Source organism: Xenopus tropicalis, chromosome 8, assembly GCF_000004195.4.
Source record: "Xenopus tropicalis strain Nigerian chromosome 8, UCB_Xtro_10.0, whole genome shotgun sequence".
In the NCBI taxonomy this organism is placed as follows: Eukaryota; Metazoa; Chordata; class Amphibia; order Anura; family Pipidae; genus Xenopus; species Xenopus tropicalis.
The window spans coordinates 79,898,247-79,917,938 of record NC_030684.2 but is presented as its reverse complement, the minus strand read 5'-3'; the positions used below and the strand labels follow the sequence as shown (position 1 = coordinate 79,917,938).

At 38.4% G+C, this 19,692-nt stretch overlaps 2 protein-coding genes across 3 annotated transcripts; both read right to left on the bottom strand.

Moving 5' to 3' along the window:
• Positions 1–475: 475 nt before the first annotated feature.
• Positions 476–6,622, bottom strand: kptn (kaptin (actin binding protein)). The gene is given in 4 exon segments (NM_001142144.1): positions 476–1,815; positions 1,913–1,997; positions 3,790–3,872; positions 6,348–6,622. Coding segments are annotated over 4 exon segments (438 nt in total). The 5' UTR covers positions 6,559–6,622; the 3' UTR covers positions 476–1,756.
• Positions 6,623–10,537: 3,915 nt separating this feature from the next.
• On the bottom strand, positions 10,538–19,401 carry napa (NSF attachment protein alpha). Of its 2 annotated transcripts, none has more exon segments than NM_001011280.2 (12): positions 10,538–12,365; positions 13,067–13,117; positions 15,138–15,206; positions 15,305–15,409; positions 15,518–15,602; positions 15,811–15,866; positions 16,438–16,515; positions 17,606–17,652; positions 18,303–18,419; positions 18,541–18,620; positions 18,813–18,923; positions 19,379–19,401. In NM_001011280.2, coding segments are annotated over 11 exon segments (888 nt in total). In that variant the 5' UTR covers positions 18,911–18,923; positions 19,379–19,401; the 3' UTR covers positions 10,538–12,263.
• Between the last annotated feature and the right edge of the window lie 291 nt (positions 19,402–19,692).

Here is a 19,692-nt window from a genome sequence, read left to right as displayed (position 1 = left end):
CGCAGTTCGCATTTGGGTGTGTGAACACCATAGCTAATTAGTTATTGGGAGCAAATTGGAGTGATTTGATCTAGTGACTTTGCCTTTCTATGACACAGCAACCAGACAAGGGGTTGTCTTTCTTCCTTTTCTTGTAAATATGCCATTGTTTTAGCCGGTACATTATCCAGAACGCTACAATATTACAGGAAGGCCATCTCCCACAAACTCCATTTTAATCAAATAACTCTAATTTTTTAAGAGGTTTTCCTTTATCTCTGTAATGTAAGGTAAGAGGTTCTTACTTGTTTGTAATTTCTTTTAGCTCTGGAAAAAGATTTTCCACAGGCTGCTCTTCAAATTGGTGAAGTCCTTCATTCTGTAAAATATTAGTTATTAGCAAGTAATGAATAATTTAATAATTTATCACTACATGCTTTAAAGTATAATAAGGCAGACTGATTACAAATATAAATAGAACAATGCACTGTCTGTGTGACAAGTGTATTTTTTGTTTAATAAAACCTGCAAACCCTTACCCACCGCCTCAAACAATATAGGGCTTTGTATAAATTTAAATATAATGCACTGGTATATTTTGCATATAAAAACTGTGTATTAGGGCAACTAATGACAGTGATTTAGCTGCTATAGGTTAATATATGAAACACACAACCAATCGGGTACCGTCTGAACCGTTGCAGCAACTAATCACCCCGTGTGTCTCCGTCCTTTGCTGTACTAGTACCACTACTTTATATAAATTAGCTACTGTTTATGCATGAGAGCAGCCATTCAAGTTGAAACTGGGTTATAGGCCAAAACATTTACATAGTTGATAATAAAAACAATGTGTAGAATACAGTGCTTCTAGTTTTTTCACAAGAAGATTAACAGAGGTCAAATAATGTTCAAGGATATTAAAAGAATATAGAATAAAAACCTGTCTCATACAAAATACAAATTTTTGTTGTCAAATAGTTTACTTGCTGGTGCTGCATAAAAAGGATACAAACTTCCAATTTAAAAAAAAAAAAAAAAAAAAAACCTGTAAGGTGTCACCGGTGCTTTATCTTTTCTCTAATTTTGACGGCTATTTTTTTTTTTTAATGCTCATTTTACCAGAAACACCCCTGGTCCACACCCACTACTGGCAGACATTTAAACTGTGACTACTTGCCAGCGCTCATAACTAGGAATTTAACTGTATATATATTTTTATTATTATATATTCAATAAGCAGTGCTATAGAAATCTATAGAAATTAAAATATACATACACTGTGCATATAAAAACATACATGTGGCATATGCTGGTCATTGTAAATGAAAACAATCTCACCTCTTTGTACAGGTGAATACACTGATCATTGCCACTCAGTAAAAATACCGTCTCCTGTTTGCCACCATCCTGCACTCTAATGAGTAATGAAAGAGCTACATGAGAGAAGGTTATTTTAGAGTAAACAAATACAAATAACTTCCCTGAAATGAATCTTTTCTTTCTCTTAATTTCTTATTTAGCCACCAGTCATTATGAGGCTTATTACTGCAAACATATCAAACAAACAGTACAGCACTTCCTAATAACAGAAGAATGTGCTGAAAGTGTCTGTGCTTGGAAGGGGTGTGGTGTTGTCCCAAGACAGCAGCTTGAGTTTAATCAAGGTAGGAGTTTGTCTTTGCAACAATAACTTGTATTACTGATAAACTGTGCATCATATGTATTAAAATTTTCAGCACCAGTCTCATGATAAACATGCATTAATGTAACAGATTTACTCAGTGTGGCACAGCTGGAATGGAGTGAATTTCAGCTCCAGATTTAGGCAACTCTCTGAAAGAAAAAAAACAACAAGATTAAAGCTTTGTAAAATTACATATTTCACGTAAAAAAATAAATGTACTCGATTCGTAACAAGATTCATTCTTACGTGCTATTGAATCAAGGTTGTATTCAGATCCTGGTTCATAGTCACAGTAAATATTAAGGAATGGGCTTGCCTTATCACCAGAATCCTAGGAAAAAAAATGAACAAAATAAGGGAAAGAAAAGGAACTAGCACAGAGCCTACCCAGTCCACTGCAAAGTGGCAATGAACCACAAACAGAAGTGTGCAGTGGGGTACAGGGTATCTGAAGGGTAAATATACCACAGATGGAAGGCATAGGAATGAAAACAGACTATAAAATGCTAGAGGACAGATGTAACAAATTCAGTTTTGTAATATGTAATACTGTAACAGACAATTTTCTGCTGGTCCAGTGCAGTTACAAATATAGGTTGCAAGAAATAGTTACATTAGACTATTCTTATGAAGTTTACATAAGTTTATGAAGTTTAGAAGATTACAGAAAGTTTGGGTACTATGCACTCTGTCTAAAGCTGACCACACATGCATGATATAATAGTATTACAATATTTGGACCTTGTGTGGGCTCAATATTATTGTCCTGATAATTTTCATGCCATGGTGATTGGTCATTTAGTCAAGTTGGTATATTTCGGTCAGATAACGATAAAATCTATGCATATATTATGTATCTGACAATATCCTTTGGTGACCTACAATGCATGTAGGACATCACTTCCTTACAATTGTTGTCTGTCAATTGTTTTATGTTTAAAACATCCTCTGACTTTATATTTATTATATATTATATAATATATATTATATTATTTTTAGTACTTTATCCTACAATTTCAGTCTGAATGTTAGTTATAGATTATTGCATTTAAACGTACAATCAATATTCGAACGTTTGACGGAAGAAGACTAAAATCTGAACAGGAGTGGCCAGCTTAAAGGAAAACTGCTGTGGGAAAACATGGTTTTTTTTAAAGCACATCAGTTAATAGAGCTTCTCCAGCAGAATTCTGCATTGACATCCATTTTTCAAAAATGGGAACAGATTTTTTTATATTTAGTTTTGACATTTCACATGGGGCTAGCCATATTCTTCATTTCCCAGGGTGCCACAGCCATGTGACCTGTGCTCTGATAAACTTCAGTCACACTTAACTGCTGAGCTGCAAGTTGGAGTGGGACTCCTTCAGTTACATGGGAGTAGGAAAAACAATAGGTTATCTGAAAGCAGTTCTAATGGTGTAGTGCTGGCTCCTACTGAAAGCTCAGACTCAGGCACAATGCACTAGGATGACGTCTACACACAAGAATCAAATTTTAAATGGTAGAGTAAATTATTTGTAAAGTAAACAGTGTAATTTAGAAATAAAAAGTACACCATAAAAATCATGACAATCCTTTTTAAGCAATTTTAAAAGAGAACTAATGCTTAACAAAGAAGCAGGCTAGAAATGCTACATCAGGGGTGGCCAATACGTCGATCGCAGCTTCATTGGCCGATTGCGGATGAAAAAAAATCTGCCCACCCCTGTGCTACAGGTTATGTTTTGGGCTTCATTCTACATCGAAATGCGGCCAAGTAGCACCAGCTTTAATTACAGACTAACCTAATTTTTTGTTCAAACAATCCCCAATTAGTTTTGAACAGCAGTCTAGAGCACACTAACAATGCCAGTGTCACTGACTCTCAATAACGGCCTAACAAAATCCAAGTTATCTCAACTAGATAGCTTTAAAGCCTGTATAATTACTGTTATAGGGCTGCTTAACTTAAATTGGTACATTTAGTTCAGTATATAAAACAAAGCATTTCTACCCACTGTGATTTGTTGACTTTAGTTCTCCTGAATTTGTTATTATATCTATGGAATCTACAATCATACAATGCGATAAAAAAATGATTTGTGAAAAACCAAATGCAGGCAATGGAATTCTCTGTACACCTTTATAAAAGTTATTCCAACCACTAGGCCTCGTTTGGGTGGAGACTTGCTGAAGGAATCAATGGACACAATCTCAGCATCAACTGAAAAGATAATAATAATAATAATAATAATAATATATTATCAGTGTCAGAAAACCACATGGAATGAATTAAGAAATGGCGACACTATACATATTCTATGGATAGCACTCATTTTAAGAACATTTCTGTACCAATTATTTTCTATAAGCCTTAAAGGAGAAGGAAAGGTAAAAACTAAGTAAGCTTTATCAGAAAGGTCTATGTAAATACAGCCATAAGCACTCACAGAAACGCTGCACTGACTTCTCTGTCAAAAGATTAGTGGTGTCTGTTTTCTTCTGCCCGAGACATGCAGCTCTCTGCTCTCTCCTGCCCCCATCCCTCAAGAAAGCTTAAAGCTCACTCCCCCCCCCCCCTTAGGAATGTGGATCTGAGCCAATCAGCAGGAAACTGACTCATAGTCTAACTAACGGAGCAGGTACACCGGTCTTGCTTTTGGTGCAGGAGTGAGGCATTATGAGAACTTTCTTTACACAGCTCAGCGTTTATTCTTCTTGTTTGGCTTCTGATCATCTGAACGGGAGAAATATGGGGACACTTAAGGGCACTATTGAGACAACTGAAGGTATGCCTGCAGCTTGAGATTAATTCTTAATTAGCCTTTCCTTCTTCTTTAAGTACCTATGGATAGCACTTCCTACTCTAAAGGTGGCCATACATACAGCTATACTACAATCTGCCAGGCCTATATCTGGCTGGACAAATATCAGGCAGGTTTAAAACTGTGTCCGCTAAGTACTTCATTGGCCATTTATTTGGTCCATTCCTGATGGGCTTGTATAGGTCTTGGACATTTTATATGCACATGCATAGAGGACAGGCTAAAGAATGGCATTCAAAGATAAGTTAATGTTTTAATAAAGAAGAAAGTTGGGTTAACAGCAAGATCTGCCCATTCAATCCAACAGCCAAATCCCTGGCAAATATAGGCAATACATGCCTCGATCCAATCTCAAAAACTGGAAAAGCAATGCAAAGGATGCAGAGCAAATGAATAAGTAAGCAGCTTCAAAAACAACTCGCAAAGTTTAATCCAAAATATACAGTGAAATGATTGCCCCCAGTAAACAAAATTATGAATTATCTGGGTTTTTTGGTCATGTTACCTGGTATGGTAAACTGGCACTCCAATCATTACATAAAAAGCTGATCTGGTTTTAAAGCAGCAGTTCTGCCAGTGACCATGAGAAGGCAAAATGGAGCAGCTTGGAAATTAAGCCCTAAGCAACACAAATGCCACATGAAAGCTTCCAGTGTAACCACATTCTCCAAAAAGCACTCTGAATAATACATCCAGTAGTACGTGGAAATCATAGAAAACTGGATTAAAAGTGATGATGTGACAACTATGCATTAGGAAAGACACCACTATTTTCCCCTCTAGATTCCCTACATTTTTCTGTTGTGAATTTTTGTGAAATTTTTGTTGTGAATTTTTGTGAAATTCACTGCAAATGCATGCCTGGCGAAAAATTTTGCTCATTACTAGAGCTCATCATATTATCACTAGTGCTCATCATACCCCATTTCAATTAGTGTATTAAATTCAGAATAAAAGATTCCGCTTATACGGAACAGTTTGGCCAGTTTGCCCACTATGTTTTTTACTTAATAAAAATAAAGCATAAAAGCAACCAAAACTACCACCACCACATATCCATTTTCAACTGCTGCCTGTTGTATGTTGTGCTAAAAAGACAGTCTGATTTTGTGTGTGCAAAAAAGCGTAAATCCCCTTTATTGGCCTCAGAGGTTACTTTCTCCTCAAAACGGTTTCATTTAAGGCAGGGATCCCCAACCTTTTATACCCGTAAGCCACATTCAAATGGAGAAAGTGTTGGAGGGCAACACAAGCATGAAAAAAGGTTCATGGGGGTAACAAGAAGACCTATAATTGGCTACTTAATAGCCCCTATGTGGACTGGCAGCCTACAGAAGGCTCTGTTTAGCATTATACTTGGTTTTTATGCCTCCAAAACTTGCCTCATTATCAGAAATTAAAAAATGAGCCCCTGCTTTGAGGCCTCTGGGAGCAACATGTTGCTCATGAGCCACTGGTTGGGGAACACTGATTTAAGGCATTAATGAGATAAAGAGAAGGGTTGCTAGGATTCTGACTGCATCAGTACCAGTACCTTAATGAACCCCAGAAACAAATATATACATGAGCCTTGCTCAGGGGCCCATGATCCTCAAGATACACCACTTTTCTTTGCCATTTACAAAAATATGACATGCCATAAAAATCTGAGGTATGGGCTATGCAAGAATAATTCTAAATGAATTAGCTCTTCGTGGCCTGGTGATGCGTAAAGTGACTTTTTATGGTGAGATGGATCAGTACTCAGCACCACTTTACAATCTGTGGACGACCAAATAGTACCCTTAGTCGCCATTCATTTATGTAGTAGTTCATTCAGTAGGAACCCTATGTAGAGTTTAAAGCTCAGTAGGAACCCTATGCTGCTAATATACCCGGAATATAAGTGAAGTGCAGCTCCCGTGCTCCTGCCCGCAGTTTGTCTCTTAGCTTCTGGTACTTGAAGCTGGTAACTTTCCCCTTCAGGGTGGCAGCCAACAGCTCATGTCCGCTGGCTCCGCAAGGTAGGACTGACAAGCCATATACATTGCTCTGGGACGGAAAGCGACTAAAGGTGTCCTCCGTCAGCGGGCAACTACCGTGCATGGCCGGGAAACAATTCTACAGCTCAGAACACCGCCAGATCGGTCTGCAGTTTAAGCCGACTGACGTCATAACTTTTTAAAGCCAAAGGGGGGGGGTCACCATTAGGAAAATAAATGGCCGACAAGACATAATGCCATCAAATATCATGGCCGCTACATTGAAAGCACGGGGAAAGAATGAAAATATGCCCAGAAGCAAGATGGCAGATTGTGTTTTCGCGGAAATGCTTGGTAAACCTACACGTTTTGAAACGTGAACAATTAACAATTTGAGTCCCCCTCATTCCCGCATTTGGCCGTGGAAGTCTTTGCGCAGCTTCTGTTAGTTTGTGGTAAGAGCCAGGTGTATAGATTTACAGGAAGTGCGCATGCGTATCTTAAACAGCTGAGCGTAAACTTGTAGACAAAGATTAATTGTGATATTATAACGTCTTTAAAAAGCATACACCTTATCACGGCTCATTACAGGATGAAAATAGCTCTACCGCATACCTCCCAACATTTCATTAAGTGAAAAAGTGGGACAAAAATATGTGTGCGGCAACATTTTTTTGGCCACGCCTGCTTTGTGACCAACCCCACATGCCACACCCACTTTACATGTGCCAGTATAATCACTAAATAAAAAGAATAAAGGACATATTAACTTCAAAGGTGCCAGTATGACTACATTAAATTGATAAAGGGCATATTAACCCCAGACATGACAGTGAAATTACTAAATGAAACTGATAAAGGGCATATCAACTTCAGACATGCTAACAGTTCTGTGCATTTTCCAAAGTTATAAACAGGGCCAATTCCAGTGGTACATAAATCTATGTTATTTCCTTCCACTCTTAATCAGTTGAAAGCAAAACAATATTAATGTACCACTAGAATTTCTAGCCATATTAACAAGGCCAGCCTAAGGTTCCCAAACTTATAAGGGCCCCTTTTAAATGTCTGCTATATTTTATGAACCGGATCAGCGATACCCCTCCCTCAGGGTCGGACCGGGGGGTGAAGGGCTCCCGTCCCTGCAGGTGCCCCCACCAGCCGTGTCCCCTAACTCCCCCCCCCCCCGACGTCCTCCCCGAGCATGCATACATTTAACGTGTCAGGGGAGGAGCGGTCAGGCAGGGGGAGCGCCGGCAAGGGTTGGGTCGGGTCTGGGCCGCTGGGCCCACCGGGATTTTTCCAGTCCGACCCTGCCCTCCCTCAATTCTAAACATACTCTGCCTGTCCAGTTCCCTACCCACTTAGGCTTACAGTGTGATGCAACCACTCCCTCACCTTGTTCCTATATATACATATACCCACACACCTCACACACACACAATGTACTTGCATTTTTGAATTACACAAGATATTGCTAGAGTTGTCTGTATTAACTTCCTTTATATTTACTAATCTCTTATGCAGTAGGAAAAGGATTAAAAGTTGTGGCCCTGCTATGCTCTGTCTTAAAGCAGTGGATTGTAGGTACTAATCTGAGGGTGAAATTTGGGGTGCTCATTGATATACTGTTCTGCATACTTGTACAACTATATAGCAGGGTGACTGCAGTGTCATTATTTATGCACATAAAAAGAAATGGGTTTTTTTGTTGGGCTTCCAAAATTTTGTCCCAGTCCTTTGGCAACCTTGACTATAGGGATGCTCTAAATTGAAGATTTGGTTCAGCATTCAACTAAATCTTACCATTTTTTGCTGGATTTAAATGAACCACATCGAAATCCTTAATGTCATGTGACTTTAAAGGTCTGAACTAAACGCAACAAAATTTTCTCTCCACAATTGATAAATATTTTTTAAATTTGAATATACAGACAGGGTCAGAATTTGGCAGAATCTATTGTGGAGGATTTGGTATAAACAATTATGGCTTTGGTGCATTCCTACTTATCATCACCAGATGGTGCCATTCTTCCTCTACTGCAGAGGTGAGTGATATTCTAAAGAAACTTATAATCGCTGGCTCATTTTGCACCAATCAATTCCACCCCCACCTGTCTATAATGACAAAAAACGTAAATTGCCTTATTCAGATCGCAATTCGATGTAAGTAAAATATGGCAATCCCATTGTGTTTGAGCTGCTCATTCAGGCAGATTTAAAAACAACCAAAGGTTCTGTCTGCCTTTATCATGTGTTAATATTTCTGAAACTTATCCACACAGCAAAAGACATGGGCAATTTAATACATGTGCAGAATTCCAGTTCATTATGAACTATTGTGCTTCAACTCCTGCAGATAATACTGGTGTAGGCCAATCTCCTTTAAAGTCCCCTTTAAAGTGATACTGATATGAAAAACCTACTATCATAAAATTAATGTACATTAAAAATTACCTATAGGTCATGTTGATGGTTTTTCACTGATTGGGCTGCTTTTGTAAGTAATTGTTACTTGAAGTTACTAAATCTGACTGTTTTGCAAACCTGACTGTCCATTTTCAACCTGTCAGTTATAGCTTCTAATGCTAATGGACAACCACAGCACAAATATGTCAGCCCCCTAATAGAGGAACACGGGGGATCATATAGGTAATGTAAAAGCATCAGGTAATACTTTTATGGCAAAATTATAAAGCTTATGCAAAGACAATGTTATGATATATTAAAAAAAACAGTTTAATTTCAAGATTCTGTCATGATCTTTATAGTATACTTTTTATTTCTAATTTTCACAGTTTACATAGCAAATAATTCACTCTACTATTTAAAAGTTTATTCTTGAACCAACAAATGTATTTTAATTTGTTTAGCTGTAAGCCAGCGCTACACATTAGAACTGCTTTCAAATAACCTATTGTTCCTCCTACTCCCATGTAACTGGAGGAGTCCCAAGCCGAACTTGGATTTCTTACTATTAAAGCTGGCCATACACGTGGCGATCTCACGATGTTTCGTACGACCGTCGGTCGCACGAAACATCGTCAGATCCGCCACACACCATTCAGGGCTGAATCGGCAGGTAAGGAGGTAGAAACAATAGGATTTCTACCTCCTTCTGCCGATTCAGCTCTGAAGGGAGAATTTTGGTCAGGCGCCTTCTATGGCGCCCGATCAAAATTTTCTAACTTGGCCGATCGGCGAGCCGACCGATTTCAGCAGCTTCCTGCGATATCGGTCGGCTCGCTGACATGCCATACACGCACCGATTATCGTACGAAACGAGGTTTCGTACGATAATATCGGTGCGTGTATGGCCACCTTAAGTGCTATTCTGAAATCTACTGGGAGCTGCTACCTTGCTACTATCCCATTGTTCTGCTGATCGCTGCTGGTAGGGAAAGGGAGGGGGGTGATATCACTCCAACTTGCAGCTCAGCAGTAAAGTGTGACTGAAGTTTATCAGAGCACAAGTCACATGGTTGCGGCACCATGAGAAATTAAGAATATGGCTAGCCCCATGTGAAATTTAAAAAATAAACATGCAGGAGTCTGCTGGAGAAGCTCTATTAACTAAAGTGTTTTGAAATAAACATATTTTCCCATGACAGTATTCCTTTAAGTTGAACTGCTGCACACAACACTTGCATCATGTCTACTTGTCCTGATTAGTGACAAGTACATATCACTTGAAAACATGTGACCCTGCATGAGGAACTTCTTGCAATTCTCTGCATAAACCCATATTTTAAACCACATGCAGGTACGCCCTACTTTTATAAGTAAAATTAGCTCAACACTTTAATGGTAAAATGGTAAAGAATAATCTCACTACATATAGCATATATGTTTATGTAGTGCCTCTTTGCAGGACTTGTCTGATCGGAAAAACTTGCTAGTATGATTTAAACCAGGGACTGGTTTAAATCCCAAATCCCTTTTTGATATCTGTATTGCTGCCCAAATTCCTGTACTTGATTAAATGTGTTTTAATCATACAATATGGTCACAGTGCATGCAAACATATACAGGTGTCTGTGTAAATCAGATGTGGCTGATTCACCCCTGGTATTGGCTAATGTATCAACTTCTGTAAAACAAAATTGGTTAATATCTCATTTACTTTATTTATCAGTTTCGCTGTGTGATAGGATGGTTCACAAGATAACAGAGGCTTGGATACAACTTAATTAATGTAAAATACAGCCTGTTTAAGAGGCAAAACAAAAATATAGACAGAACATTTAGAACAATATGTAAGGGTAGAACGTGCCACTAAGTAGCAGATTTACAGTAACCTATCATTTGAATTTAAATTGCCCTCTAGATCTGTCACCTGATATGTGGACATTGCTGCACTTCACAGGTCTACTGCTATTAAAATTTACTTAGAGGAAACATTAGTTAGATGCTACAATGATGGCAAATTGCCAGTTATTCAATAAAGAATTGCTTGTACCGCTATAAACTTTAAATTGGGTACATATCATTTCTAAGATCTAAGGATAAATAAATAGCAACTGTATTTATAGTTAAACATACCGCATTGCCAGGATGCAGTCATTCTGGTTTTGGTTTCCATGAGTGGAAACATATATAATACAGCTATTCTATTTCATACTCAATTTAATGCAAACTATATAAGAAGGGAGGAGGAGGCAGAACCCCATCCATTTGGTCAATGTGCAGTTAATGGGGTAGTAAAACATTAGTATTTCAGAGCATTTATAAAAATGTTTTCTTCTGTTGGCATTTGGTTGCACCAGTTTGAATCCACCACTAATGCAAAAAACAGGTTCTCTCTAGTATGACTGAAAAGTGTCTGTTTCTGGTAGTATCTATTTAATTTATCAAATGTATCTATCACATTTTAATAGGAGAAACACTGTGTAGACATAATGTCCAATTTTGCTAGGTCTGGGAAAAGATCTTACTACTTCTAGCAGCAGGTTTTAGAGTGACCAGGTAGTAAACAGTAAAAATAAAGAATACACACATTTAAGACCACTCTGCACAATAACGCTAATGGCACATGGCAAAATTTGCAGCATTTTGTCTCCACACCAACTTATTGGCCTGAAGGAGGGGGGACAAATCTACCTCTCATTTGGTGTGGATGGAAAACATGCGCACCTGTCACTAAGCAGGACAAGGCGCTGTTGCCATGTTTCCTATTTACATGGAATAGGAAATGTCAAAAAATTTGCAGCATTTCGTCCCTACCCCCTCAGAATGGTAGATCACCAGAGCTAAATCGCTCCTTGTGCCACTACACTAAGAACATGAGAAAATTTGAAAATGCTCTTCCATTTTTATATTTTACTCCCTCATTAACAAATCTATTAAAAAGGAAAAAAAAACATATTAGTAAAAGAGATTAAATTGCACCACACCTCCTAAAATCCATGCAATGTTTTTAACTAAGCCTTTTAACAAACCCTCTGAAAGTTCCAGCTGGGATGAAGTGCTTGAGTGGAAGAAGATGGCGGAGAAGAGCTCACAGCCGAAAAGTCTATGGCGCAAAATACATGCTAACACATGCAATGTAGTTGTGGATATTTGGTAAATTGCTTAAAGATGTACGTTTATTCAGATACATGTCATTTTGGCTGATCATAGTTTAAAAACTCCTTCCATTCATTACTCCACAACTGTGCTTGAAACCAGAGAGCAACAGCAGGCCACAATGCACAGCACATAGGTAGGGTGTGGAAACTTGCACTGATGGAAAATTGAGTAATAATAGTAAATAGGATATAAGCAGTGCCCCCGCCTCCCCAAATTCCTCCAGCTGGCTCCATCTAGAGGAAAGGGTTTCACCCTTAAGAATTAACGCAAGTCCTCCTCTTCTCCCTGGATGGTTTTTTTTATGCGTAACAGCATGGTTGTCAGCCACTGGTCCAAGCGGGAGATTGAGTCATACTCTTTCACCTAGAAGAGAGAGATATATCAGATCTGGCTGTAATCATGTTGTGATGCATTAAAGGAATAGAGTGTTTATAATATTTTAGAACATTCAGTGTATGTAGGGTGAGAAGTGACTTTATAATTGTTTGGTACACAAATCAAAAGACATGGCAGTAGTGGGATGAATATGAGAGGTAATATAAAAAATAAAAAGTATTTAGGCTATATCCTGTAACCATTACTTGCAATTAACAAATTGTTGCTTTGTTGTTTTAACTCAAACATAGCTGCTATCAGCAGAAATCTGCTGCATTCTTTGAGGTAGAGGTTTGTTTGTGGCTTTTGTTTACCCAAAACAGGGTCACAGATATGTGAAATTATAGTTTTATGAGCCATTTAGTCATCATTATGAGAATATCCAGTGCAGCAAGTAAGTGTTTACCCAAATGGCTGCTAATAATAATAATTACAATATGGTTTTTTTAGCCTACGTGAGTATCTCAAAGACCAACAGGCATCATAAATCTCATCAAGTCCTCAGGCAATTTATTAAAGAAAGTATTTTACATTCATTAGAAATGAGCAGCAAACTTAGTGCCCATTGAGCAGTGGTGTTTTGTAAAGGAAATACTTAGCTATCATAGCAGAATGCTAAGTTCATCAGACTGCAATTTATGGCATAAATTCACGCATGCATGTTATTCATTTGAAACATATTGTCTTACCGCATCTGTGTAACTGTCTACATTTTGCTCTTCATGAGCATCGAGTAGTTTCTGTTGGTGGAAAAATGAGAAAACACATAAGGACAGTGACCTAATACATGTGGAAGGTGGATCAAGTACAGTAAGTGTAGCTGCTCAGCATATGCATAAACATATGAGTGTAAATTGGAGCAAAACAATTTTAAGTGATGATGAAATATGTTAATACACTACTAAATATCATTAGTAGTTTGTCCTTTTATTCTATGTTATAAAGGATGTAAATGACAGCTGTCTGAAATTCAGCTCTTTTTTGCAATATTTAAATTCAACCAAACCTTTTGTATTTAACCCAGTAATGGACAATATGGTATATGTCAGAGGTCACTTGTGGCCACTGAAAACTCATAAGGGCCTCACATTATAGTCCATGTTGGTGATGGCTCACCCTGTGCACCCGGTTTTCCCTCAGCAATACATTTGTTGCCTATTGACAAGAGATGGCCTGTGTGGGAACTATGTTGCTGTCTTTTTGCCGTTTCTTAGAAAATTGTTAATTATATGCCAATAAAGTGTCATTAAGTTTTAAAACCATTGGTAGTATTTTTGATGCAATAATGTATACTTTAAAAAAGGGACACATAGCTTCGCAGTAACCCCTATCCAGTGTTTTGGGTCATTGTCCATCTGTATCAATTTGACTGCATTTAGCTGGATTTGAGCAGACAGTATGCCTCTGAACACCTCAGAATTCATTCGGTCCCTTCTGTCCTGTGTCACATAATCAATAAACACTAGTGTCCTAATGCCACTGGCAGCCATGCACGCCCAAGCCATCACACTGTCTCCACCGTGTTTTACAGATGATGTGGTATGCTTTGGATAATGAGCTGTTCCATGCCTTCTCCATACTTTTTTTCTTGCCATCATTCTGGTATGGGTTGATCTTGGTTTCATCTGTACAAAGAATGTTTTTCCAGAACTGTGCTGGCTTTTTTAGATGTTCTTTAGCAAAGTCCAATCTAGCCTTTCTATTCTTGAGGCTTATTCAGTGCACCCTCAGTATTTACTTTCATGCAGTCTTCTCTTTATGGTAGACTTGAATATCGATACCCCCTGGAGAGTGTTGGTCACTTGGTTGGCTGTTGTGAAGGGGTTTCTCATAACCATGGAAATGGTTCTACGATCATCCACCACTGTTGTTTTTTCATGGACGTCCAGGTCTTTTAGCGTTGCTGAGTTCGCCAGTGCTTGCTTTCTTTCTCAGGATGTAACAAACTGTAGATTTTGCCACTCCTAATACTGTAGCAATTTCTCAGATGGGTTTTTTCTGTTTTGCAGCTTAAAGATGACTTCTTTCACGTGCATGGAGAACTCCTTTGACCGCATGTTGTCTATTCACAGCAAAATCTTCCACATGCAAGCACCACACCTCAAATCAACTCCAGGCCTTTTATCTGCTTAAGTGAAAATGACATAACAACAGACTTGCCAATACCTGCCCATGAAATACCCTTTGAGTCAATTGTCCAATTACTTTTGAGCCCTTGAAATGAAGGGATTGTGTTAAAAAAAAAAATGCTTTAGTTGCCTCACATTTTTATGCAATCGTTTTGTTCACCCCACTGAATTAAAGCTGAAAATCTGCACTTCAACTGCATCTGAGTTGTTTCATTTAAAATTCATTGTGGTAATGTATAGAACCAAAATAAGAAAAAAGTTGTCTCTGTCCAAATATTTATGGACCTAACTGTAAGCATCCACCAGATGGGTAACATTGGATAAGCATAATTTCTAGCTAAATCTGTTGTAAAACAGGTAAAGGTTACTGGTGAGTTCACCAATCAGGACACAAAGCAACAAAAGGAACATTGTAACATAATTAACATTCCAGCAGTGATTTGTAATGTTATATGAAGGTGTAGCAGGCAAAACACTAGTAGCTGAAGAAATGTGAATGTGCCAGAATTCCTGCTGAGCACCACTACCAAATCTAAATTTCTTATTAGAAGAATCTTTAATTCATTTTATGGTTATGTTTACCTCCCTTACTTACTAGCAGTGTAACTAAAAGTAAATGACTGATTCTTACCTTAACTAATTTACATTCCCTTGAGTCACTGAAAGCTGGGAACATTTCTTCATATTTCTGGACTGCCAACTGCCAGAAAAAAATGTCAGCATTATTACTAAACTATAAATATACATGCCAGACTAATTTTAACAATTCATTGACCACAGTGATTGCCATATTTTTACCTTGGCATTAAGCATGTCGATGCAGAAATGGCAAAGGGCAGCTTTGAAAAAATACTCTTTGGCGCTGTATTTCAAAAGTGGACTGTCCATGGCATTGGTACCAACCTAAAATTACAAAAAAAAACAGTGAACACAGCTGTAGCGCTACTTCCCACACCAGAACTGCACGTGTTTCTCTATGATAAAAGCAAACGTTCCCAGAAATTACAATACCTGCTCATAAATTTCAACAGCCTTCTGATACTGCTCCAGTTGTGCAGCATATGTAGCAACTTTTAGTAAACATTTGTTGGCTGAACTGCAAGAGAAGAATAATTTATAGGGCTCTTTGGTTTGGCTCATCTAGCTCACACAAGAGGCTATAATGGGGTTTTAAAAGTAAAGATAAAGGGTTCACAAAAAGTGACCATTATGTACATTCAAAAAATTATTTGTGGAAACTATTGATACGAAGCTATTTTAAAAGAAATGTGTTTACTAATTTTGTTTAGCATAGCTTGGATTACCTGTTAGATTCCTCTCCTTTGTAGTAGTCTGCTGCTTGCTCATAGTGTGCTATTGCCTGATGGAGAAATGAGAATGTGTGAAGTAGACACAAAAAGAAGGCAGAGTAGGTAGAGTACTATAAGATGTGGATAAGGCTAATGGCCACTGGGCTGATTCTCAGCATGCGTTTTTAGCCCCTCCACTGGCATCGGCCTCCTATCTTGTCTGCACACAGAACAATTGTGTCAGCCTGGGTGTAGGTGCATGCGGCCGACACAATGGTTCCGGGTGTAGGCAAGGCAGGAGACTGTTGACAGGAGGGCCTTTTTCCACAAGCTGAGAATCAGCCCTGTGTGGCATCAGCCTAAAAGCAGGCAGACAAAACTGATGACCCAGAGGAACAATAAAAGATCTAGGACAAAGTTCCCTGTAAGCCAAGCACTTATTCGCACACACAAATATTGAGGTCACTGCATGGACAAACATTGTTCACTTAGTTTTACACTTATTTGAACCCTCCCATATCTCTGTGCAACCAGCATTTTAAGAGACCATAAAGGATAATTGTCGTGAAAGAGGGAGAGAGAGAGAGCATATGAAGAAATGGAAGAAGAGAAAGATTATATCTGAGAGAGAAAATAACTCACCTTCTCTATGTCAACCAGCTCTGACTCGTAGATCTCTGCTATGGAAATGTGATGTTTGGCGGCAATGGTGAATCTTCCCTACATGAAAAAAAACACAAGGTTTTTTTTTTTTTTTTTTTGATTGTTTTTTTATGCTCTTATTAAGCATTTGAAAAGTACATGGTGCAACATCATAAAAAAAACCAGATGAATAGGATGCTCATTTTACAATAAACCTAAACATAAACAAGAAAATTCAACATAAAACCCAACAACAAACATCAAATCTTTGAGGACCGCCTATGCAGGGGATACAGGGGAATGGCTCCCTCCACCATAGCTTCTCATGCTGCCACAGTTGGCCCACCAGGTGTCTTTAAGAATTGTGCAATTTTTCTGTGGGTTTTTTTTTTTTTTTTTTTGCATACATACATAAAATGGACATTTACATTTTTTTTTTCTCTATGAGGGGGGACAGCTCTTGAACCTGACTGAGCATATACCAGATATCCATTCTACCGGGTATATATTTTGCCACTTCCTCCCAGAAGTGCTGCACACAGGCCACAACAGCTGGATAAAGTCAGATGGTGAAAAACGACATCTGGGGCACTCTTGTGGGAGCTCCTGGTTTAATATTTGTAACGGTGGGGTGTATCCCTAATTACAGCATCAAAGGTTGACTCCAACACCTCCTCCCACAGTTCAAGTGTAATGTGGGGGAGATCCTGTTGCCACCTGGCATAGAGTTTGTTCAGAAGGGTACTGCCTGCCCTCACTTTTGCATTATTGATGTCTGCCTACTATTTCATGTTCAGAACATCCTCCAATTTATTTTTAGAGCTTTATCCTACAATTTCAGTCTGAATGTTAGTTTTAGATCGTTGCATTTAAACGTATGATCGATATCCGAACATTCATTAGAAGAGCATTTTTTTTGTTCCCTGCTACTTTCTGACTAAAAAAAAACCCACTTGTTTCCATAACAATTCTATTGCCCATTTCCCAAACACATATGTATCATTCTCTACAAACTGCATTTAAACACACCTTGATCCTTAGTCAACAAATATCTTACTAAACATCTTGCGTTCTTTTAGCCATATTCGCATTGTCACTCTGTTTGTGGTCAACTTAAGAAGTGATAAAGACCAAAAAAAAGCGGAAGATAGTTTGAAATTGTCCTTACCATGTCAGTGTAGATCTCTATTGCTCGAAGCAGACAGTTAATTGCCTCTGAAAACAATATAGATACTTGTGATCATTTATCAAAGTTATTATTGAAAAAGTTAAGCATTGCTTTATGTATTCTTGCAGAAAAGCCTTTATTTCATTTAATAAAATACCTCTAATAAAATAAGGCCTAAAATCACCTGGCATTTCATATTCAAGATGAATATATAAGAATATATTCATGTGCCTGGCTGTGCATGGCATTCTCTGGTCAAGACAATATCAGATCAGCTTGAAATGTGCCTGTTTGCATTTGGCGACCAGTGCTAGGATTGCTTTGATAGTAAAAAAATGCTGCAAATCACACCGGTCTATTTTGTCTATTATTAACAGTTACAGGTGAGGAGCACTGTATTCAGGAGCATCAAGACGGGGGAGGAGGGGGGTCTCTGCATTTTATTCTTCTTGGAGCTATCATTGTGGGGGTATTGCCACAATAGACAAAAAACACTTTTGTGCAAAACACTTATTTACACTTAGTTATTACAACAACCCACATTTCTGTGCACATAACTGATATAAATATGTTATCTTTGTGCATATGACCGAAAACAAATCAAAGGGGAACACTGGGTGCTGGTACAAACAGTTATTGATAGATAACTTTGAAAAAAAAAAAGACTCATTCAAGAGACAACTAGGACCTCTCTTACCCTGGGGGTCAGATTTCTTGAATGCATTTCCAGCATCCACAAAGTTAGTGGCTGCATCATGCTTGCTTTGAACCTGAAGATGGATCTGGGCAGCCTGGCAGAAGGCATTGCCAGCAGCTGGGAAAAAGAAGAAGAGCATCTTATTGCACTATTCCGAGGAGTATAAATATCTATATACCTATATATGGATATATGGAAAGTTTGTTACAAATGATTTTACAGATTACATACTACCTACCACTCCAGTTCTTGGCCATCTTAAACATGTTGGCAGCCCTGGCATAGAGGTCGCATGCTTCTTCCATTTTAGAGGAGCCTCTTAAATGCAGACAAACAGACAAAGATTACACACTATTCAAGTTATAAGATTAACAAAATGTAAAATGCTTTGTGTAGTGACAGCTACAGCGTTGTAAATGCTTAATATTACTAACACTAGTGACAGTTCAATGCTTTTGGTCAGAAACAGATTTTGCCCTGTTACCATGTAATTATTTCTAATTCACTTACCCAAACAGCCCTGAAAAGAATGACTGCGATGACTTCACCTTCTTGTCAGCCTCAGCCAGAAGCTGCAGAGCCTCCTTCTCCTTCCCAGAGTTATCCATGGTTGAATGGGGCCTGTCAATGATAATAACAATCAGAAAATATGGAAAATAGATGCCAATATAAATTATAAAAAAGAAAATATCTATAAATTCAGAAAAATTCCCCGGTATTAGATCAGAGACCATAGAATCAGCCATTGTAACATGGGCCTGGAATTACATTTTAGGAAAGTAGTTAATCTATTAAAGTTTTTCTATTACCGCAAGATGTTAGCCGATTCAGAGCGCTAACCAGAACTAGGAGGCAGGCAGCCAAGAAAAAGCTCTGCAAATGAGTGAAAGGCCTCGTAGAAAGCCGACGAGCTAGTAATACGAGGATACTCGCGGATAGAGACAAACAGGAGGCAGAGGCCAGGGATCAAAAACCCTTGAACCGAGAGACGGCCGAGGGAGATAATCGGGAATCAGAGAGCAGAAGAATAGGGCAAGCAGAAGGGAAAGAATTGTAACAGTGTGCGGGACGCTGACCTGATTTTGCAGGCAAATAATGACTGCGCTTAGTATTTCTCCGGATCAGCAGCTATGCTTCAGTGACAGCAAAACTTCCGCCCGCAGAACACATGATTATTCTGTTTCCGCCAATATCCGTGCCACGTGACCAAACGTTAGCATTCACATCCGCCTAGACACAGTCAGAAGATGTAGTTAGGCTTTTTCTGAGCGGCATTTAAAGGGAAAGATGTGTACTCCTTTTTAAAAATAATACAGACTGTAGTGCGTTGTTTTCTATTACATTATCATTTTTTTACATATGATCTTTTTTATGTTTTAGTTGTCCTTAT